Below are 24846 nucleotides of genomic sequence, written 5' to 3'. Positions count from 1 at the left end.
AAAAATATTTTGGCATCCAAAAACAAATATTCCCCCGTGGAAGGATGCTGTGGTAAATACATAAACCAAAAATTAAGATACCGTTTAGAAAGACCAAAAAGCTGTGTTTCAGTTCCTAAAGCATCTGTCGTAGGTGAAGTTAAGGCCATTCAATTTTTTTTGGCATAAGAACCAACCCAGAAGGGCCTCTATATCAGAAATTTGGTCACAGGATATACCATATTTATGTAGCTAGCTCTGTTTTAAAGCTTTCAAGTACAGAAATTTGGGTCAGTGTTTCCAGATTGCAGCATTTAGCTGTTTGTGATTTGAAATGCTGGAACAGTTTCCATGAACTTTTTCCAATTTTGTTGAATGAACTTCTTATTCATTGAGAAAGAGATCATCAGCTTAAAAATTAAGTAGACATATACACCCATTATGAAGTAATCATGAAAGAAGTAGTAAATCAACTTCCAAAAATTTTCCTAAATGATTGACTTCCATCAATTGTTCTCTTAGTTTTAATCACTTTATACAACAAAGAACAAAGAAAAGAAAAGGATTTTCTTTCTTTCCTTTATCTATTTATTTATTTTTAGTTGAGAGAGAGAGAGAGCCTAAAAGGCAGCCTGTATGATTACATGGTTAATAAACCTAGAAGGTAGCCTGTACAAGCTCCAGAATCAATAAAAATCCCTATCAGGTTGCTTGTAGCAATTCCTTGATATCATAACCTTGAAGCTGCAAACAACCACAGTCAGTTTAAACACTTGATACATAAATTATACATGTGAAGTTACTCAGTAATGAAATACACCTATGCTTGGTTGTGCTTGAGATCCAGTACAAAATAATAACAGTAGAAAAGGTCATGATCAAGGGCAAATTAAGCAGACTTACGCACCCACATAATAAAACATGTACCTGTTTAGCAACCAAAAAAAAAACTTATACCTGAAGAAAGGTGAGAAGCAATATTACTCCGGAGTTCCAAAAGGCATGGATTGTGATTGGCGTTAAAAGATTACGGGTTTGGGCATATGAAAATCCCAAAGCAGTGCCTGCAGGGATCACAATGTACTGTTGGTTTCTTCATGGAAGACAGACAGGTTTGATATCTACTAGAGAGCAATAAACTTGACATTCTAAATGAAGGATTTTACTTAAATAATGTCATCAGGGAAACTTAAAACAGTCATGTAAAACACTTTTATAGGTCTTTTGCATCTATTTAAAGAGAGGCATGCTACCTAGAACAAACAACTGTGGAAACTCTCCAGGAGTGAGATGCGCAAGTGCAAATACAGCAGCACTGATAAAGACAGCTACTGGTGTAGGTACCCTGCAAAAAGAGTAGAAGAAGCATAAAAAAAAAGGAAGAGAATTTAAAATTTGACAGGTAATAAATGTAAGTTATGTTCCCAACAAAAATCAAATTCAATCAAGTTCATGTTCAACTTACCTATCAAAAAAAAAGTTCGTGTTCAACTCACCCTCACAACGGGAATATGGCAGCAAGGCTTTGGGGATGAGATATTAGAAAAGATGGAGAAGTATTTTATATGGAACAAGGAGATGGAAGAATGTGCAGAAAACTCATGAAAACAGATATACAACCCAAATCAAATTCCAGTAACACTTATTTGAAATGATTTGGAATTTATGTCATAACATTTTATCTCATTTTACTTTATAAGGGCCATGCCTGCAGTTGTCTGCAATATGTCCTTCCTCAGCCTCAGTTTGTCTGCAACTAGGACAACAACATCACATCAAACTACTTCAACCATTAGTCTTCATTAAACAGAACACAACTATCTCAACCTTTTTTTTTTATCTAATTCTAAATGGGTACAGTTTCTTTCAAAAGCAATCATATCTAGTTTTATTTGTCTTGTATTGCCAGTTATCCATCCATCCAGGTTCCACCATTCTCAAATTACGAGCATGGTCTTCCTTTAAAGTAAAATGTTCTGGAAGAAATACTTGGCCCTATAATCTCATAACATTTTTACTTGACAAAACAAATCTTAGAACACTTTCTCCATCACTCTTTAATCAAATTTCAGCTTATTCATAATTTCTAAGAAGTGCCCATCCTTTCCCTTTTTTTCCCTTTAAACAAATATTTTCACGTCCACCCAGTGGGTTGTGACCTGCAATCCTTCCACCTTGTTTCTATGGGGGAAGGAGCTTCCCTTTAAGCCAAGGCTTAGTAGCACAAACCGTCTCATATATATGCAACTTCTATTACATTATTAACTGCTGGATTATAGTACACAATAAAGCCTAGACCAAGGGTTTGCCAATTCAATTTAAAGCTGCAAACCATGGGCCATAAGAAATTATTGGGATTAAAAAGCAAGAAAATGTTCTAAATTATTTGACCTGAGAGTTTGTTACTAAATATCTTGCTTGATTTTAGGAGTGGTGTGTGCAAAGAAATGATCAATAATGCTAGGCATAGAATAAACGGTCAGCTTTCAAACACTAAGTTTTTGTGCAACATTAAAATGACAACTTAATATTTAGATGGAGAAACAAAAAGGGAACCATACCACTTAGTTAGGGACACCATAAAAAACCCTCGAAACACGTTCTCCTCAAGAAGTGGAGCAAAGACACCAGCGATGCCCACCAAGCAAGCAGTGCTACAAATTAAAGCGATAAATTAAAGCGGTCAATCCTAAACGCCAAATGATAGCAATGGTTTTAACAGTTTGACATGGATACTGCCAGAACATGCACAACTATGGAAGGACTTGAGATACCTGATACTTGAAGATCCAATTAGTGGAAGCAAGCGAACTAATGCATCAGTCTGAAACCAAGTTAAATAATTATAAAGGAATATAAGCTTAAATATCCGTCTATGTCTAACTGAATATCACCAAGTAACTTCCTAGTATTTTAATAAACATAGCAGCTGTATTGAATGAAATTTAATCTGCCTAAAAATGAATAGTTCTCTTTAAAGAAACGAAAAAGGTATCTCATTCAGACAGCACACAATTTTGTAGATGCAAGCAATATTCCTTAAAGTTTTACTACAATTGAATCATAGAAAAAACACATATTAGTAGGTATGATACAGGAATGGAGGAGACATGTTCCTACTAATTTAGTACAAGTAGCAATCTAAATAGACACAGAAAAGTCATTGAGTTTATGTCCTATGCACCAAAAAATGAAAGGAAGATATTATAAAAAGTTCCAGACTAATTCCTAACCTCTCTTTGTGGGCTCTCACCACCAAAGGACAGAGCAGCTCCTGTTAATGCAACGGCCATTACAGCACCACCAAGGCCAATCCCTGCCCACAAGAGCCATCCTTTCTGTAGACTAAAAGGATCCCTCAAATCTGAAACAATTGATCAATACCATTTCAAAAGATCAAGCATATGGATCCAAAATCTACAGCCTAACTAATTACAAATCATATGTAGTTGCTAAGGATGAATTTTGCCATCTGAATCTATTATCTCATTGAGACACATACTTGAGATTGTATAAAAGCATTATATCATGCCAATGGTTTTTTTTTTTTTTTGTTCATGATTTTGCAGCCTAGTTCAATGAGGAAACATTTTGGAGGCACATTGCCAATCAATGTGACGAAAGTAAAAAAGAAAGCTGTTTGTGCATGAGGTTGGAGAAATAACAAGACCGAAAAGATTGATACCATAGTGATAAACATCTTCAGGAAGTGGTTGAAACTTGTTGGCAATTGTATACAGAACTCCAAGTATAACTGCAGTAGTAATGCTGCCAAAACAATAAGTCAGCTTAAAAACAAAGGTCACCATCTACTACACTGATAGATAGGCAATTTGGTAATAAGTTGGCATACAAACAATTTACAGGTTAAACTATTGCAAGTTTTATGAATCTCATGTGATATCCTTATCCCAGAGAGGATATCCATGAACTCAACAAAAGACCAACAGTAAGAGCACAGCCATTGAATCCATAGCATCAACATGATTTCTAAAATGTAAATAAATTTCAAGAAAAACAACTAAAACCAACAATCCTAAATGTTAACTAAATATACATATAATGGCATCTGCCACAAGCGCACACTGCTTGTGCAATGTCTTACATTCTGCAGCATAATACACACAAGTTCCAATACAATTTAGGTGTATCGGGAAACATGTTAGTTTCCAAACATGAATGTCAAAGTTACATGTACATGCAATGATGGACCCAAATTCAAAGATTGGGTCCAAAAAGTGGCTTGCATAGTTTATAACGTTCAAAAAAAAAAACCAAACAATTGACAATAGACTAAAAGGACAGCTGTTAATACCCCTGATCCAAGAACAGTATCTCCGCCTTCTCATCCAAATTTAGGTCCTCAAGGCGAATTCCAAGATATGGTATAGCCACTGCCTCTGTTAACCCTGCCAAAATAAAACTGCCTGGGACAAAATTAATTAATTTCATTCCATACCAAAAACCTATGAACAATTTCCCTATATGCATATTTGAGCTAATAGTAATAATACATACTTAACCAATGCCTATAAATACCTATAAGGCAGTTTGTTTCATAAATTCCATGCATAATTTAGATACAATTATTTGATATTCAATAGCTATGAGTGTGTTTGAACGAGCTTATTTTCTATTTAAAAAATAATTGAATAAATAAATTGAAAACATACAATTTGGATCATGTTTTACGTTAGCATCTGAAATTTGAAAAGTTCATTTTTAGTCCCGAAAAAATTGTAAATGTAACATATTAGACCTTCTGTAACCTTGCAGTTATAACAAGGTGTCACAAGGCTTTGTTGAATTTTTCCACATGAGGCAATGCTTAGGTACATTTACAATTTTTTGAGAACTGAAAATGAACTTTTTAAATTTCACAGACTAAATTCAAAATGCATAGTTCTGCCTAAAAATAAGCTAGGTAAAGGTATTGCCATACTTGGAAATATAAAATTAGGGGGGAGAGAGAGAGAGAGAGAGAGAGAGAGAGAAACCTTAATCCGCAAGCAAGCGAAGTCAAGGAAACAGTTTGCCATTCCCAGGGCACATCCCATCGCTTCAAAATTGGCCAATCCAATCCAGTTTCCTAAAATAAAATGACCACAAGGAAATATTTTCCACTAGCAGGCAAAATAATATAAAAATGACCAACATTTATACAATGTCTTAGATTAGGTGCAGGGTTTTAATTTTGTTTATCAAAACCCAAATTCATGAAATCATTCCAATTTTAGACCTCGCTCTATCTCCATTATTCATTTCCGCTATTCTAGACAGTAACAAGCCAGATAAAAGCTGGAAAATATTGATTAAACTCTGCATTTCACCTTCTATTTGTTCATAAATAAATTTGACAGGCGTTGAATAGAGAGTGCAGAGAGATTAAGTTTTGCTTAGTGTGAGAACTTTTTCTCTGCTACATTATGTCCAGGTCATACCCAGTTCACAAAGCTCCCACTTTTTGTGATAGGTACTTGCCATCGCACCAAAGTCCAAACTCTTACATTAAGTCCAGAATAATATAGAAATCAATACCGGAGAAAAATCTGGACTTCAAATTGAAAGGGTTTCATCTTAAGAGTTTAAGACTTTGATTGACAAAATCAAAAACCTGGGACAGGACTTAATTTGATACAGGTGTAAACTCTAGGCCTTTTCTAATGTAACTTCTCCAAATTATAGAGGAAATTTTTTTACTTATACATACACTGAGTCAATGATATAATAGTAATCAAAATTATCAAATGTTAATTCAAACATATAATTCTCTGTAATGATTACTCTTTATCATTGCGTCAATACACCAAATAAGTAAACATTGATGAGACTTTTCCAGTTGAACTAACTGAAACCCAGTTGTGTAATTTAGTACTTAACTATGCGCTCAAACCAAAAAAAGCTAAAAGTAGAGATTCATTGCAGTGAGTTGTAGCTGAGTTGAGAAGGGTTACCTTGTCTTGAATATCGGGTTTTGACTTATCATCTCCGGCTTTGACAAAGCAGACCGAGCGTAGCACTCTCTTGGAAATGGGTCTACTAGATTGGAGGGAAAAACCAGTGTAAGTTTGTAGTTTGGGTGAAGAATCCGGGAATAGATGGTAATGGTAGAGCGAAGAAGAGTGAGCAGCTAGCGAGGAAAGTACCATCGACACCATTTCTGTTCTTGAGAATTACAGGTGTTAAAAAGAGTGTTTAGACTAGAGCAAGCAAGAGCACAGGAGTGGAGTGGCCTCTTGCTTGGTTGGATAAGGTTTTTTTTCTTTTTTTCTTTTTTCCTTAAACTAAATCTAGAGAAAACTAGGTTGTTCTTTCTTTTCTTTTTTTTACAAATATCTTTCTAATAAATTTTAAAAACAAGTTTAAAAAAAAATATTATTTGTGTTTATATATATTAATATATTATTAATGTAATTAATCACTTACCCAATTTATAAATACCTACGAAAAAATTAAAAAATATATATGTAAAGGTAGGTAGGATTATATTAAAAGGATACCCTATTGTGCTTAAGTGAGCAAAGATATTCTTGAGAAAAAGAACATTTTTCAATCCAATTTAGGTGGAGTCTTTTTTCTTAGATTTTTGCTAGCAATCTTCCTTCTTTTATGCATCTTTAAAAATAAATAAATAAACAATTCATTTTATGCACATTAAAGGGAGTGGATTGCTTTGACATTTAAGACTAAGTTTGAAACTTAAATCAAAATGCCTTATTATGGAAAAAATCCAATAGTGGTATTGTTGAGATTCAAAGATCTTAGCAGTTGGTCGAATCTTAAATACATTTTCAACTTGTACTTTTCCACTAGGGGAGCTTGGTTGCGTTGAGCTTTTATGCTTTGGTACAACTACTTGTCGAAAATGGCTGAGTTAGCCTTTCATTAGTTTCGCCAAAATGTCACACAACAATCTTCTCCCAAACATAAAGAGGCGCCTATAAATTTACCTCTGGCTTTGCCCCTTCTCTACTATAGGTGAACCTGTTTGATCCAGAATTTCGTTATGAATTATTAACAATAGTTGAGCTAATATCTCTCAAATTTCAATTAAAATTATATATATATATATATAGAGAGAGAGAGAGATTATTTAAATGAAATCATGACCTCAATATTGATGAGTTTTATATACCTTCAACTTAAATTAATTAAACATTTATAAAGTTATAGTAAATAACATATAGAATAATGGATATAGTCAAAATCTCATACATTGTGAGAGAGATCTTATAAGTTATAAGAGAGTCACACAAGAATTAAGATACACCTAAACCTAATTGGTGATACAAGGACATATCACATATCAGTCTTTTTCCTTGTTAATCTTCTTTTGGATCAGGGTGGAAAAAAGAGTTCATGTGTGATGTGAATGGAAGGCCCACCATGGTGGGCCTTATCTGAGAATGCCAATTACTGCTACCGACGCCGCCTTGCCAAACTTTTGGATCCAAAGGTTTATGTCAACTATTTCCAGAGTGGGCCCGTTTCTGCATGTTGAGATTGGGCCATCACCAAGAAAGGTGGAAAGAAATCAAACTCACATTTGTAAACGATAATGATATCATTCTATTTCAATTGAAAGGGATTGCTTTTATTTTTTTTTGGAAAATCGATAGTAAACTTTATTGGTTCATAATCATGTTATACAATTGAGAAGAGGAAAAAAAAAAAAAAAGAAGGTAAAATTGGGTTTGGTGGTGAAGAAAATGGAAAATCATAGGTTTGTTTGGTTTGCATTTTTTAAAAAGTTTTTTTAAAAGAATGAAAAAATAATATGTTTTTAAAATAAGAAATGTGTTTGGAATAGTATAATTCTCTCTCTATATGTGCGCGCTTTTTAATCAACTCTTTCACAAGCTACATACAACCAACCGTTAGCATACCCAATCACTAATAAATCACTATAAATTAGACAACATTAGCAACCAACAACCACAATGTGAAGGGCCTTCACCATAAGGGCCACAACCATGGAGGACCTTCACGGTTTCACCTCTAGGTTCAACAACCAAAAACCACCCATGGTCCTTGAAGGTCTTCACTAACAATCAGTCATAGTCTCATAGACCCAGCAAGCTCAATCACAATTTCCCCCTATTTTCTTATCTACCAAATAACCCCCATAATGTTTATTAAAAAAAACATGCATGTGGACATCTGTAGCAAGTATTGTGGAAATAGCTATTCCATTGCATTGTTCATTCCTACATGCCATTGTGACCAGGATTTTTTGTTGAGACTGATGCAAGCAGTAAACAACACAAAGAAACAGAGGCAAAACGACATTCAAGATCAAAACAGGAAAAGGAAAACGACACAGTACAAATTGGTGCATCAGCACGTGTGAAGAAAAGATGCATGTGACTTAGTTGTTTAGAACTCCAGATGTCATGTATTCATTGGTGTAGTTATAAGTGTTGGTAGTTATACTGTTTAGATAGCTGTTAGAAAGTTAGTTAGAGCAGAGTATTTCAACGCCCATTTTACTCTCTTGTATACATGTCTATATGTAGCAATCATGGCTTGTAATTATCATTATCTGATTTCAATGAATTAGAATCAGTTCAGAAATTCTCTCTAGAAATTTCTTTCTTTTCATGGTATCAGAGCAATGCTTTCGTTGAAGCTCTGTTTTTCCCCTTTCTTTTTTTTTTAAACCCTAATCTTGTTTCTGCGATCTTTGAAGCTTCTACAATGGCTGCCACAACTGATTCTTCACAATCAATACCTATTACCACAAATTCTTCACAATTTGTACCTTCTTCTAGCACAGCCATAGCAGATGAGTATGCTAATAACCCATATTTTCTTCCAGCCAATGAAAATCCAGGTTTGTTCTTACCTCTCAACCTTTAATTGGACCTGAAAATTACATGAGCTGGGCTAAATCTGTGTTCTTAGCTTTAAGTTCTAGGAACAAATTTGGTTTCGAATAACCCATATTTTCTTCCAGCCAATGAAAATCCAGGTTTGTTCTTACCTCTCAACCTTTAATTGGACCTGAAAATTACATGAGCTGGGCTAGATCTGTGTTCTTAGCTTTAAGTTCTAGGAACAAATTTGGTTTCGTTAATGGTGTAATCACTGAACCAGACCCCAATTCTCCATTGTTCAATTCATGGAGTCGATGCAATACTACTATATTGTCATGGTTAACCAATTCTCTGAGTTTGGATCTCAAAGCAAGTGTGATGTACATCAATAATGCTAGGGATTTGTGGATTGATCTAAAGGATAGGCTATCACAGGGAAATACTCCAAGAATGTTTGAGCTTGAGAAGGAAATCTCTCATCTTTCACAAGGTTCTCTCTCGGTGAGTTCTTATTTCACCAAATTTAAGACTTTGTGGGATGAATTTGCCAATTATCAACCATTTACTGTTTGTAATTGTGCTTGCACTTGTGGTGCTAAATCTTCTCAATTGGATGCTCAGCATAAGGAACATGTTTTCCGATTCTTAATGGGGTTGAATGATAGCTATGGAAATCTTATTGGGCAAGTCTTGTTACTTGAACCTTTCCTTCCCTTAGCAAAGTCTCTGTTCTTTGATATTGCAAGAAGAGAAAAGGAGGAATATTGGTCATGGGGTTCATATGACTGCGTCCTATTGAGGGCCGCTTTGCAATGTTTGTGAATAATGGAAATAAAGGTCACACTCCCACATTATGGTGGTAAAGGAGGGGGGCATTCTAAGAAAGAAAGGCCATTTTTGTACCTATTGTGGTGTTGTCGGGTCATATAGCGAGACAAGTGCTATAAACTTCATGGCTATCCGCCGGGATATAAGCCAAAAGGGGGCAATAAGGCTATGGCTAATCATGTTTTGGTACTTTTGGGAATTTTGATGCCTCGAGCCCTCATCAACTTAATGGTGGTCTCAGCAATTGTTGGTTTTCAATTTGATCCGGCCCTTGCTTCACGAATGTTTTTGGTATTTCTGCGGTAGTGTTTGCCTTGCAACTTGGTTCACAACCTCCTCTGTCACAATGTCCAATGTCTCGGGCACAATGTGAGCGATTACTCACTTTCTTGAAACATTATTCGGCATCCGGATCAAGCAATGGTACTCAATCTCTTCACCAGTCGCTTCAATGGCACCCGCTTTGCGTTACCACTCAATCCCTTACAAACCTTCTAGCTCCACTTCACCTTCCTGCCCTTCCAATTTTTCGGGTAATCCTCATTGGATACCACCGGACTTTTCTCATTCCATTTTTTCTGCTCAAATTGTCAATAGGCATGCATACAAATCTAATGATTGGATTATAGATCTTTTGGAGCTACGGATCATATGGTCCATTAATTACGTCTCTCGGCTTACTACCATTACTTCCATGGTTCAATCTTGTGTCTATTTGCCAAATGGGGAGGAAGTTTTAGTAACACACATAGGCACAGTGCAGATTTCTTCTACACTTACACTTACTGATGTTTTATGTGTTCCCTCTTTCAGTTTTAATTTGATTTATGTCAGCAAGCTCACCAAGAACCTTCATTGTTGTCTTATATTTCTTGGGAATTGTTGCTTTATCCAGGACCTTGCTCATTGGAGCACAATTGGTCTGGGTAAAGAATGCAATGGGCTGTATTTGCTGCAAGACACTGCCTCTCACACTGCTGTTTCTTCACACACTGCTGCTCTTGCTGTTACTAATGGCTGTTCTTCATCAGAATTATGGCACAATAGACTAGGTCATCCTTCTTTTTCCAAGTTTTCTTTGTTACAAGGTGTTATAGATGTTGCTGTTCAGAATAAAACATTCTATTGTGATATTTGTCACTATTCTAAACAGAAAAGGCTTTCTTTTTCTTCTAGTGTTCATGTATCCACTAGACCTTTTGAACTTGTTCATTGTGACCTTTAGGGTCCTTTTGGTACATGTACTCTTGATGGATTTCGTTTTTTCTTAACCATTGTGGATGATTTTACAAGATGTACTTGGGTTTATCTTCTTAAAAATAAATCTGACACTCAAGTTTTCCTTCCTCAATTTGCTGCCATGGTTAAAACTCAATTCAACAGTCATATTCAAATCATTAGAAGTGATAATGGTACTGAGTTTTTTTTAAAAGATTTTTTTCATTCCAATGGTATTATGCATCAGTTATCTTGTGTTGATACTCCCCAACAAAATGGCATTGTTGAGAGGAAGCATCAACACATCCTTAATGTTGCAAGAGCTTTGAAATTTCAATCTCAAGTTCCTTTATGTTTCTGGGGTGATTGTGTTTTAACTTCTTTGTTTACTTACTTAAGAAATTCCTTCCAAGTCTTTAGGTAATAAAAGTCCTTATGAGTTACTTTTCAAGTCTGTTCCTACCTATGCTCACTTAAAGAGTTTTGGTTGTTTATGTTTTGCTTCCACTCTTTCTCATAATAGGCACAAGTTTGCACCTAGGGCTAAGAAATGTGTGTTTCTAGGCTATCCTTTTGGCATTAAGGGTTACAAGGTTTTAGACCTGGATTCTAATTCTACCTTTATCTCTAGGGATGTCATCTTTTATGAGCATATTTTTCCTTATAATACTAATCCTCATCCTTCTGCTTCATACCTCAATGATTTTGTATTTCCTCATTTTGCTTCTGATTCTGTTTTTGTCTCCACTCCTACTTGGGTTTCTCATTGTGATACTTCTCCTAGTTCATCTTCCACCACTATCCCTACTAATTCTATTCTCCCAGATGCTTCTTCCACTCTTCCTTTAGATATTCCTTTAGATGATCATTTACCTTCACCTCTTTCCTCTCCTTCTCCTATTTTAGTTTCTGCAGATGCACCCTCAACACTTGATCCTCCTTTGCTTAGAAGATCTGTTAGAAACCATCATCCTCCTTCTTACCTTTCTGCTTACTCTTGTAAATCTGTGAGTACTAAACACCTTGGATTGCCTATGATGTTTCTCGAATTTGTGTTACTCTCATCTTGGTCCTGTTTTCCATTCCTTTGTCATGGCGTGTCTTCAACTCCATCGAGATCCTGCTTCTTTTCATCAAGCGAGTTCGGTTTCGAGTGGAGGGATGCCATGGACAAGGAAATTCATGCTTTGGAACTCAATGACACTTGGACTCGACTACTCTACCTCTGGCAAGACTCCCATTGGTTGTAAATGGGTGTATAGGATCAAGTATCATCTTGATGGCTCAATTGAAAGGTACAAAGCTCGCTTAGTTGCCAAGGGTTTCACTCGGCGGCTTGACCGGACTATTACGAGACTTTTTCACCCGTTGTCAAGTACGTTTCGTCGGCTTGTTCTTTCTTTGGCCGCTTGTGAACAATTGGTCCTTGTATCAATTAGATGTTAACAATGCATTTCTCCATGGAGACTTGTGGAGGATGTTTATATGTGTCTTCCACGGATTTCACGGCAAGGGGGCAACTAATCTGGTTTGCAAGTTGAATAAAAGTCTTTATGGTCTTAAACGGTGCCTCTCGACAATGGTTTGATAAGTTTTCAACCACTATTCTGCGAGATGGGTTTCATTCAATCCGGTCCAGTTACTCTTTGTTTACACATACTCGAGTTCTTCTTTTACGATTCTCTTGGTATATGTGGATGACATTTTATTATTTGGAAATGATCCCACCTATGTTGCTACTTTGAAGAAGGTGCTTGATGCTAAGTTTGGTTTAAAGGACCTTGGTACTTTGAGGTATTTCTTAGGACTTGAGGTAGCTAGAAGCTGAAGCGGGGATCGGCTTAAACCAAAGAAAGTATGCCTTAGAAATTCTAAAGGATACAGGATTCATTGGTTCTAAACTGTCAAGTTTCCTATGGAGCAAAATGCGAAATTATCTAAGTATGAAGGCAAGCTTCTTGAGAACCTGCTGATCTGAAGACTAATTGGAAGATTGTTGTATTTGACCCTAACCGGGCTTGACATTACCTATGCTATTCATAGGTTGAGTCGGTTGTATCTCAACCAAGAGAACCTCACTTGCTTGCGGCTAATAGGGTCTTGCAATACATCAAGGTTCACCGAGGCAGGGTCTTTTCTTTCCAAGTAATTGATTTGCACATTAAGGCCTTCGTTGATGCGGATCGGGCAGGCGCACGACACCGGAAGATCCTTAGCTTGGTTATGCGGTCTACTTAGGTGATTCTTTAGTGTCTTGGAGATCTAAGAAGCAAGGGGTGGTGTCAAGATCCTCGGGCGAGGCGAGTACGGGGCAATGGCTAGTGTAGCTTGTGAAATCACTTGGATTTTGCAACTACTTAGAGATTTGAAGGTCAATCATTCTAAGGCCGCAATGTTTGTTTTGTGACAATCGAGCGGCATTATACATAGCCAATCCGGTCTTCCATGAGAGGACAAAACACATTGAGGTGGATTGTCATCTGGTGAGAGATAAAATTATGGAAGGCATGATTAAGACTTTTCATGTAGCTACTAATTCACAAGTGGCTGACATCTTTACCAAGGCTTTGGGGTATTCATCTTTTGCACGATTATCAATCAAATTGGGTCTAAGGGATATTTTCATTCCAAGGCAAGTGAAGTCAGCTTCCTTAGTCCAAGTCAACGAACCTAAGGCTCGCTGACTTGAGGGAGTGTTGAGGCCGATGCAAGCAGTAAACAGCACAAAGAAACAGAGGCAAAACGACATTCAAGATCAAAACAGGAAAAGGAAAATGACACAGTACAAATTGGTGTATCAGCACGTGTGAAGAAAAGATGCATGTGACTTAGTTGTTTAGAACTCCAGCTGTCATGTATTCATTGGTGTAGTTATAAGTGTTGGAGTTATACTGTTTAGATAGCTGTTAGAAAGTTAGTTAGAGCAGAGTATTCCAGCGCCCATTTTACTCTCTTGTATACATGTCTATATGTAGCAATCATAGCTTGTAATTATCATTATCTGATTTCAATGAATTAGAATCAGTTCAGAAATTCTCTCTAGAAATTTCTTTCTTTTCATTTTTATTATTGTAGCCTAGCAAATGGCAAGAAGTCGGTTTTGGGATGGGAAGAACCAAACCTTTTAAACCTATAACTATTTAGTCTATTTTACATACAAAACTCTCATTTAACGGTTAAAAATTTTAAAAATTACACTCAAACTCATACAGTTTCTATTTTTTTAAAAATGCAAAATCGTATTAATCCTACTCATTTATTTTATCATGGCCTGGGTCAAAATGAGTCAAGTCAAATTGAATTAACCTAAAATTGAACATCTCAAATATTATTTTACAAAATTTAAGTATTAGTAAACACTTTTATACTAAAGTAAGTAAATATTTCATTCCTATTAACAAAAATAAATATTTCATGAGATAAAGAGAGGCATATATACTTTTATTATAGAAACCTAGTGTGCGTTTGGCTCCAGTTTAAAAAATCAGCTTATTTTATTATTCAGCTTATTTTTGTTACTATTCACAGGCTCCATTGCATTTTTTGATACTATTCATGGTTCCACTGTACTATTTTTATTTTAACTAACTTTTACCTATATCTACAGTATTTTCAACAAAAAATTTTCAGTTTCAACAAAATAAGCGAATTCCAAACAGACTCCTAGTCTTTTATGTAAAGAAAATTAAAATTAGAGGTATTTTAATAATTAAATTAATAATCAAGTTGAGTTCAAGTACCTAAAGTATAAAACTAAGGCCATTTACATTTCCTAATGGGTTAAAACATGTGAACTCATACCCATCATGAATCAATTTCAAAAACCCTAAGCCCTTGCTATTAGGTCGAGAAACCCACAAAACTGACAAAACCCAATCTATTCTATTGTTGGCCTTAGTATTTTTTTTACATATAATTTAACTATTACAAGAAGTAGAGGGGCAAGGAGGAGGATTTTAGTCCTAACTCTTTTTATAAAAGAGACCGACTAATATTACTAAGTTACAAAACTCTTAATCATTGTTAGTCTCAGTCTAATTGCATTGGACTCACAAAAGTCAAACACAACAATTAACTAGCCTATTGATGCTCCCCATGATCAAATTTATCCATTTTTAGATCCATGATGGTTCATTGGGCATGCTCATGAGGCACTTTGTAATTTGCAAACCATTTTTTTATTCTTGGATAGGATATATACATTTATTTATATTTCATAAATAAGGTATTTGACCTTAACAAATTGTTTAGAAAGCCAGAAAAATGGTTCGCAAGGAAGAGCATTATTTGTACATGCAGACAATATATATTTGCATTAAGGTCAGAGTATGGACCTTTATCTCGTTGGCTCAATTATACAGTCCATCTTCCTCATGTTGAGCTCTTCCTGCAAGTTCTTTTGTAGTTTATTTTAGAAAATGATGGAAAGCTGACTTTCCCGTCTTAAACTAGCACACTTTTGCCTCGTACTTTAATAAATAATAATGGGCCATGCCCTCCAAACTTGCTTGTCCCATAGATAATAAGGATCAAAAGATTCAAAATTATTGCACATTCTATAAATATATACTCATTTTTTTAACTGAAATTGTGAGTTAAAAACTCGATTAATTATAATTGCATTTGCAACTCAAGATTTCAGTTCAAAAAATGACAGTGTATAATAAACACAATAAGAATTAATCTCGTTTTCAACTCACAATAATAGTTTTAAAAAAAATTGTGTAATAAACACTACTCATATAATAATGAGTTAATTTTTGTGCAGGACAGTCGGCCAATATGGAGAGCAAAAGAATTCCTTGATCTTAAATCAATGGTGAATATGATTCTCAAAAAAAAAAAAATCAATGGTGAATATTGAAATATATATATATATATATATATATATTCTTTCTCGTTTATGTACCACGATCTTGCTGCTTTGTCTCGTTTATGTACCACGATCTTGCTGCTTTGTCGGCATGGTAGTGCCCGTTCAAGGATTATTTTATTTATTAAAAAGAAATTTGCAATTTGGGCTGTCCAACTCCGACACTCCCAACTCCTTCCTCGTTAAGAAACTGGAGGTCACATAATGAATATCTTATTGGAGCTCCTTTTGGCCATAAATTATCTTATTGGGTGATGGACAAATAGCATAAAACTCTTCTTCTTTTTTATTTTCTTTTTTTAAGAGAGGCTTTCAATTTATGGCGTTACTTCTGAGGATAAATCTTTATCATCAAACCAATACACTACTAATCGATTTTTAGCGTAGACAGGGATTGAACCACAGATCTCTTATTTAACAATCAGAAACTTTACCAGTTGAGCTAACTAGAACCACAACATAAAACTCTCTTATTTACATATTAGTCCGTACGAGCTATGTGCGAGCAGTGCACGCCACATCAGCTAAAATTATATGTTCAAACTACGATTTTAGTTAAATTGTAAATTACATTTTCAAGTCACAATTTCACTTTTTCAAAATTATAACTAAAATTGTGATTTGAATACACAATTTTCATAGCTATATGTACGAATGTGTGTAACAAATATTAACCGGTAACAAAATCAAACTAGCCATTAATAAATTATATATAACTAGCTTTAGTTGTTTCTAATTTGTTATCTTTCTCAAAAAACTCATTTAAAGTGGGCGTACATATATTTCCCTATAAAAATTAGTTATTACTTTTCTTTTCTTTTTGCAAATATATTTCTCCGAAATCAAAATTTTAAATATTATTATTTTTAGGTACGTCTTTTTTTTTTTTTAAGATATTCCGTTTTTAATGATTTTTATTTATCATCAGACCATGACATCAATCTTCTTCAATTATAAAAAAAAAAAAACTTTATCAATTGAGCTAACTAGAACTCACTACGTACATCTTCCCACTTTAACTAGTTTTAAATTTAGCATTTACACCAAAAGCCTTGTAGCTAAATTGACACCTTTTCATGCACAAAGTGCTTAAGGGTCTACGGGAGAAAATGTTCGAGCTACGAGTTAGCAGCATGTTGTAATTATCTCTAAAAAAAAATTGGCATTTACTAGTTTTTACCATATTTTAGACAAACTAATTCATTTTATATTGGAATTTAATCAATTCAATGGTTTACCAAACATCTTCAAGTTTGATACCAACCAATCCTCTAGATGAGCTGTGCGTAATGCTTATATGCCTATATGTTCTAGCTTGTGTTGTGAATAACACTATTATCCTAAGTCCTAACACCAAATTTAGTGGCAACATTAACAATATAATAGACTGATTTGGTGGCTGGATGTATTATTAATTTATAATCTGTGACAATGAACCCACAGATTTAGGATATGAGTTGGATGTTGTTGCAATTTGCAAATCATTCTTAATAAAATAATAATTAGATGTTGTGAAAATTTCTTGAATTAGTGTGTTGGTCGCCAAGGAAAAAATATATATTTGTGATGGATATTACAGATAACCCAATAATTTAGGATAGAAAATTACAATTAATCATACTAAATAAATCATAATTATGATCTATGGGCACCAAGATCGCTAGAACATGTTCCTTTAAGGCTTGAGAAGCCCAAGTTTTGAGTCTTTTGACTCTATTCAAGAGGCAAAATGTCAGTTGCATTGTGATGATGCGATCCCATATTCTTTAGTATTCGAATATATTTATTTATTTATTTTTATTCCCATTGTAAAAGTTGGTCTAGTATATTTCTTCTCCCGAAAAACAAAAGTTGGTCTATTATTATTATTATTATTATTATTATTATTTTTGTGACTAGTACATAGTTTGTGTAGTTAATTAATTAATGTCTTAAAAGTCAAACATGAATTATATTATACAAATTACTAAAACTAAAAGATAGGTAGTTTATTCGAATTCCGAGATGACTAATATTTAAATACATATTCAACTGAAATGACATAAAATAATTTAATCATCTAACCTTATCTATAAGAGTCCTATCATAAGATAGTATTTTTTTCCTAATCCACAACTCAAATTCGAATAACTACATTAGGAAAGTTCCCTTCTCAAAAAAATAAATAAATTAGGAGATTCAAATAACAACTGGCTAATACTTGAGGCATTATCATTATTTCAACATCACTATTTGCTATGACTGCATCTTTTGATTCCACACCACATGTACATGGGACATAATAGACCTCTCTATCTCTTCTCTTCCTTCTGGATTCCTTTCTCCGAAGTTAGAGATGAGCTATGCCTCCCTTTCTTCTTTTGATAAGTCATCATTATTATTATTGTTATTATTCAAAAAATAATAATAAATAGACCTTGTACCAAATAGAAGTAGTATCAGGCGGCTTGATATATTTGGAGGTCTAAGGCGAAAATTGATTATCTTGTTTCATATGTAAAATTACTACTCCTTTTGTCCCACTTTGTTTGTCTTCTATTCCATTTTCGGATGTCCCAAAATATTATCCTATTTCTAAAATAGAAGTCATTAATTTACTAATGTTCTTATTATACCCCAATTTTATTTTCAAAATTATTTGAAAAGAAAACTATTATACCCCTATTTTTGATAAATTTATTTAGGGGTAGTTTTGGAAACTGATACATTTTTAAAAGGTAAATAAGACAATAAATTATGTTCCCTTAAAAAGTTTAATTTTTCAAACAGGACAAACAAAGTGGGACGGAGGGAGTATTAATTAACATGAGTCACGTAGATTTTTTTTTAAAATTTTATAAACACAAAAAAAAAATTTGATAAAACTTTTTACATTTGTTGATATGGCAGATTGATAGTAGTAAGTAAAAAAAATGATGTTAGTGGTTGTAACGACCCAAGGAAAAGTGCTAGCCACAATAAAGGCTCCTTATAGTTGTTAATAAAGCTCAGATCTACCCAGTAGATACCCGATGTGAGACTCATCACACACCCACACATATCACACAATCAATCAAATTGGGGCATCACAATCTCTCTCACTTAAATCTCTAACGTCCTCGTTATGGCCCACTTTGTGGAGTAGTGTCTCCGAGCCCACACAGGGTTACCGGGCCAACTCTGATACCATATGTAACGACCCAAGGAAAAGCGCCAGCCACATCTGCGTTATACCTCAAAAGGACTAGTCACAATAAAGGCTCCTTATAGTTGTTAATAAAGCCCAAATCTACCCAGTAGATTCCCGATGTGAGACTCATCACACACACACACATATCACACAATCAATCAATTAAATTGGGGCATCACAGTGATTAATTTAGTTGAAAACTAGTGAAAACTTGACTACTGTGAAAAATGTTATGAATATTTTTGTGGATTGCTTTCTTTCTTTTCTTTTTTCTTTTAGAAAAATGCTACATCCACAATGTTTTTTATTACAGATCTTAGGTGTTAAGTTATTTTTTGTTTTCTATTCGAACTTACCATTAAAATTATTTTTTTGCTATCAATAATAACCCTTAACAATTTGCTATTTAGGATTTTTTATTTATAAAAATATTGTGAAAAATGTTATGGATATAGCATTTCTTTCTCTTTTTTATTTGTTTTTTATTTGATAAGAAAATATTATTTTATTTATTTGTTAATATTTCAACTTAATTAATACTGTTGATTATAATTTAGGGTCATTTTTTTCATTTGGAGCCTTAGGCGGCTACATCACTAGCCTATACCGTTGAGCCGGCACTGAGTAGTATTGACATTGAATTTTGACCATAGGTTTATAGGATGATAGGACACTCAAAATTGAGGGGAAAAACATGACAATGCCATACAACAAACAAGAACAATTTATTCCCATCAGAAAAATAAAAAAAATAAAAAGAACAATTTATGCTACTAGGACCTCCACTGCAAATCATATGACTAACCTATCATTGATAGCGACATTCAAACAGACAACAGTAACAATGACGAGGACCATCGTGTATACTTGGGTTTGAACTACCTTGAGTAAAGACTAATGGCCTGTTTGGATGTTTAAAAAAGGAGGGAGAGTAGAGTAGAGGGAAGGGGAGTAATTCAATTACCTTGTTTGGGAGTTTTTTAAGGAAGGAGGGGGAGGGGTTTGGAAGGGTTTGAAGGGATTTCAACTACCTCCAATCCCCTCATTTTTAATTCCTCCAAATTGGAGAGATTTGGAGGGAGAGTAGAGCACATAAAATTATTGATAAAGTAAATTACCTAATTTACCCTTATTATATTTATAAAATTACAATGTTAAAAACAAGGAAAATGGCTAATTACTCCCTTCCCCCTTACTAATTATAAAAACATCCAAACAAGGTGGAGGGTAATCATTCTCCTCTACTCTCCTCCCCACTACTCCCCTCTACTCTCCTCCCTCTCTAAACTGCCAAACAAGCCATAAAGAGTGTAGCTATAAAAACTCTTAACCGGTATTTTGCAATCATTTTTAACTGATCTCTTTCTACATTGTTTAATATGTATAGTCATGCGTATGAGAAGCTTTAATATTTACTTTTTAAAAAAAGTTTGAAAGAATTTTTTTTTTTTAAAAAAACTCACTATTGAGGTTTGACTTTTAAGTTGATATCAAGTACTTCTATATATTTGACTCTTCAAACACAATTACACAAGTGACACATAACACTGTTTCAAAATTTCATATTAATCTAAGTCACTTGCTTTCTTCCAACAAGTAGGGTTATCCCATGTCCACGGGTCGAGTTTGTGCTCAACTCATACTCGACTTGAACTTCAAGCAGGGAAGAATGGAACTCTTCGCCAATCGTGAAGGGACATTGGTTCAAACAGCTCAAGTTAAGTCTGGGTTGTGGTCAAAGTTGGCTAAAAGGTGGGGAGGGTGGAGTTCGTTAGATGTGGTTGATATCTTGCCAGGTCCATGACCAGAATGGTGGCAATATTGATGAAATTTGACTGAAATCTTGCGGAGGACAACAAAGAAACCCTTATATATGCAGAGAATACCAAATTTTAATGATGGAGATTAGCAAGATCAATTTGAATTGAGTTTGCTTGCAACAAACTGAAACTCGACCTAAAAGTTGTCGAATTTCGGAGGATAGGATTGTCGTAGATCACTACATTAAGTAGATTAGGCCCGAACGATTCTGTCAACTTCTCAGCTGCCGATCAACTATGGACAACCCTACCAACAAGTCTTGATTGCACAAGTCACAATGATTACAATATAACAATTATATGTTCAAGAAAGTATGGCAAAGGAAGGATTCTCCTAAACCAATAAATAAATAAATAAAATAGAGAATGAAGTAGGAGAGTAGGAGAACTTACAAACAATGTTAAGTGACGTTTGTGCTCAGAAAGCAATTGGATATTTTTGAAAAGTTTTAACAGTACTTAGCATTAACCCAAACCTTCAAAGTGTATTTTTTTTAGTTTACACCCCCCCCCCCTTTCAAAAAAAACTTGCAACTATAAAAAAAGAAAAAAAGAGAATATATTGCAAAGATGACTCTTTTCATTTAACATTTTTATAATTAATATTAACTTTCAAGATGAATTTAAGTCACAAATTCTGTTTTCTTAAAACAAGTGCGAGAAGGAATTATTTTAATTGATTCTTCTTAAGAGAGACCAAACACTACACAATATTATTGAACAAAAAAACTCTAAATTAATACAATATAATATAATATAATATAATTTTTTTTTAAAATACACCAAGCATACTTTTAAATAAATAAAATATAAATCCAAACAATAAAACAAAATCAACCAACTTAAGACAAGTGGCACATTTATTTTATTTTAAGCAAACACACGTTTGATGAAACATTAACCTATATGATTGTGGTTTCTAATAAATTTATAACTCAACTAGTTAGCACATTATAGTGTTTTTAACAAAAACATTCATAGTTTAAATAATTATACCCCCAACTATCAAATTATTATTAAAAAAAAAACTATCCAATTATGGCTTGCATCCAATGCACTCAATACAATACAATTGCTACATATGTCTAAAATTAGTCATGCATCAATATCGTGTTTGATCAATGCATTGAAACACTAAACAAAAATCATATAGGCAATAGCTTTTATAACATTTTTAATTTTCATAACACTTGGATTGACCGGATGTTTATTACTTCTCATATCAGTCTACTATTGAGATTATTTCATCATTTATTATTAATAACATATCAAATCTTTTATTCAATGAAAAAAGATTTTATACTGTGATCGCCGCATGCGAGTTGATCCACAGCCGTCAAAAGACACTGACCCGTGAACAGGAAGAACACACGGTCGCAATAACTCATAAAATCACACACCGGCAAGAGTGTGGTGGGACCCACATGTCCAGTTTTACCCAGCTGTTTTTTTTTATTTATTAGCGCGTGGGTCCCATTCCCATCAGAATCCCAGTAAGTTAATGCGTTTCGCACAACTCTCCACACACCTAGCAGACACGGAGTCCAATTATTATTATTTTTCCCCCTCAAAAAAAAAAAAAAAAAGATGTAATTTTTGTTTTAGTAAACAAATGTTTTTTTTTTTTTTTGAGTTAAAGTAAACAAATGTTTTTGATGAATTATTTTACTATTAATCGATTGAAAACAGAGATCCTTGTCTCATGTTTCGAGATGCTTGGGTTTGGATCTTATGATTTTTTTTTTTTGGGCTAGTTTGCTTTCATTCAATTATTTGTAGTTGGTAAGATATCTTTTTTTTTTTTTTAGAAAAAAATGTCAGGAGTTATTTGGGAATGTTGATTTTTAGATTATTCCTAATTTAGCTTACGTAAATTTACTTTTTAAAGTGAGAAAGTTTTTCTTTTTACATGACTTATAGTTTATTTTTTTTAAAGAGAGTTTTAAGTTATGACGTCCACTCTTTATGATAGTTAAGGGTGTTTATTAAACTGCAAAAAACACACCAAAAATACCTATAAAATGACATAACCAAGTAACAATGCACTACACCACACCACATCACATAGTGCAGTATGATTTGCAATTTTATAATAAAAAACGTATTGTACCCTATGTTTTAAAAATCGGACCGGACCGGCCGGTCCGACCGGTTCAACCGGAAAAACGGTGCAGTCCGGTCCGGTTATATGTCTCAAAACCGGTCAAAAACCGGAAATTTTGAAAAAAACGGTTTTATTCCCGGTTCAGTTTTTAAAACCATGATTGTACTGTACCGCACCAGTTCTATATAGTAATATATTTGTTTATTTTTAATATTAAATATATTATTAATAGTTTAATAATCCTATTTTTCAAAAAAAAAAAAAGTTTGATAATCCTAGGAAGTGTTGATTAGGAAAACCAAAAAAAAAAAAAAACTAGCTCAATAGTTTAAAACTTAAACCATAACAAAGGGAAAAATTAGTTTTATGCTGAGTAGAAAAAGCACAAAATTTGAAAAATATACCATAATCAAATCGTTCAAACCGCATTTTATATACTGCATCACACATGTAACCGCAAAAATAAGGTGCGATGTGGTTATAGTTTTGGCTTAACTCTAAACCACATCGCACCACACGTGTGATCACAAAAATAAGGTGCAGTGTAATTAAGGTTTTAGTTAAACCACATCATAAATGGTGGTGCTAAAAATGGCCCAAAATCGCACCGCAAACACTCCATTGATAGCTCTTTATTATCAGATCAAGATATTAATCGGTTTTTGGTGTAGACACCACTTTTGATGATAGTTTTTTATTATCGGACCAATACATCAATTGGTTTTTGGTGTAGGCGAGAATTGAACTTTAAATATCTTATTCAACCATCAGAAACTTTATCAGTTGAGTTAATTATAATTTATAATTTTTTTTTAAGATCTAATAAACCAGCGAAGTAAAAAAAAATTACACGTATTTTCACATACTTTTTCACCCACGCATATTTCCACACATGTTTTCAGTTTTTAAGTGCATGTACCAAATACCCTAATGTTCCAAACAAACATAAGTAGCAAAAATATCAGAAGGAGATTCAAATAAAGTTGTCAATTTTATTCAAATAATCATTTGGGGGATTTTACTAAGGCGTGCCTTTAGGGCACACAATAATATACCATTTTTGGAAAAAGTTTTACCGGGAATTGAAATTTTTACAATTTTTTCAATTCCTCATAAAATGTTTCTAAAAATGGATGTCTAAGGGCACACATTAATCGGACTCTTGTTTTATTCACTAGAATGAAATATCTTGATACAGGTCTACTCCAATGTGCTATTTTGAAGTTATTAATAATTTTATAATAAATAAATATATATATATATATATATACACACACACTTAATATTTCATCACATAATTTTATATCATATCAAATTATCAATAGAAAATCAAATAATGCACATATTTAAAGGCTCTTAATTTTTAAATTATATATAATAATTGTATCCAAAAATAGTTATATATATATATATATATATATCATTGTCGATTATGCAAATAATTATATAATTGAATTATAGGTGTTCAAATTTTCTAGGCTATTTCAATTGGAAAGGAATCAAATTTATATGACTTTGGATTTAATTTAATATTGTTCAACAAAAGATAATTAAAAAATACATTGAATTATAAAGCTCACAAAAAGACTTCAGTGGAATCGAAAATGGTCAAAATAATTTTGGGTGGCGCTTGTGTCTAATAGCCAGTTTCACTAGATACATTACGATGCAAACACGTGTTCAATCTAAGACACATATATGTATCCTAATATGTTCAGTGGAACTGGCTAATAGACATAAATCTTTCCCAAATGTTTTTGGGCAAATAAGAATGGTCAAATTGATTGAAACTAAATAACAACTAATCAAATCAATCATATTCTCCTATCAAAGAAAAAAAAAAAAAAAAAACCAGCCCTATTCAATAATTAGTTTGGATTGTCGGTATGGAGTAGGATAGGACTTGTTTGTACCGCTTATTACAAAATTGAATAATTTTTTAATCTAAAAAATTAACTCAAGCTCCTAATTAATATACTCTTATTTTTAAATATATAATCTAATGATTTTTTTAATGTAATATTGGATTATTAACTAAT

The 24846-nt window shown here is 33.5% G+C and overlaps 2 protein-coding genes across 2 annotated transcripts; one reads left to right on the top strand and one right to left on the bottom strand.

Moving 5' to 3' along the window:
• Window positions 1–438: 438 nt before the first annotated feature.
• Window positions 439–6260, bottom strand: LOC142629404 (uncharacterized). The gene is made up of 10 exons (XM_075803382.1): window positions 5934–6260; window positions 4977–5068; window positions 4295–4402; window positions 3665–3747; window positions 3213–3343; window positions 2754–2803; window positions 2541–2633; window positions 1233–1324; window positions 937–1043; window positions 439–723 (listed from the first exon to the last, which is right to left on the bottom strand). Exons 1-10 carry the CDS (start codon window positions 6135–6137, stop codon window positions 682–684), a joined length of 1002 nt encoding a protein of 333 aa, XP_075659497.1. The 5' UTR covers window positions 6138–6260; the 3' UTR covers window positions 439–681.
• Window positions 6261–10074: 3814 nt separating this feature from the next.
• On the top strand, window positions 10075–12091 carry LOC142629160 (uncharacterized). Its single transcript, XM_075803140.1, has 2 exons — window positions 10075–10675; window positions 11241–12091. Exons 1-2 carry the CDS (start codon window positions 10075–10077, stop codon window positions 12089–12091), a joined length of 1452 nt encoding a protein of 483 aa, XP_075659255.1.
• The last annotated feature ends 12755 nt before the right edge of the window (window positions 12092–24846 follow it).

Source organism: Castanea sativa, chromosome 3 (assembly GCF_040712315.1).
Source record: "Castanea sativa cultivar Marrone di Chiusa Pesio chromosome 3, ASM4071231v1".
Classification (NCBI taxonomy): Eukaryota; Viridiplantae; Streptophyta; class Magnoliopsida; order Fagales; family Fagaceae; genus Castanea; species Castanea sativa.
The sequence above is the reverse complement of the archived record's forward strand: the minus strand, read 5'-3'. Positions and strand labels throughout refer to the sequence as shown.

Coding starts and splice junctions, on each gene's coding strand:
- LOC142629160 (XM_075803140.1), top strand. CDS start 10,075: ATGGCACCCGCTTTGCGTTACCACTCAATCCCTTACAAACCTTCTAGC. Junction 10,676..11,240: donor ATTATGGCACAATAGACTAG/GTCATCCTTCTT, acceptor TACTTACTTAAG/AAATTCCTTCCAAGTCTTTA.
- LOC142629404 (XM_075803382.1), bottom strand. CDS start 6,137: ATGGTGTCGATGGTACTTTCCTCGCTAGCTGCTCACTCTTCTTCGCTC. Junction 4,403..4,976: donor TCGCTTGCTTGCGGATTAAG/GTTTCTCTCTCT, acceptor TGTCCCAGGCAG/TTTTATTTTGGCAGGGTTAA. Junction 1,325..2,540: donor ATGGTGTCCCTAACTAAGTG/GTATGGTTCCCT, acceptor CTCTTTTTGCAG/GGTACCTACACCAGTAGCTG.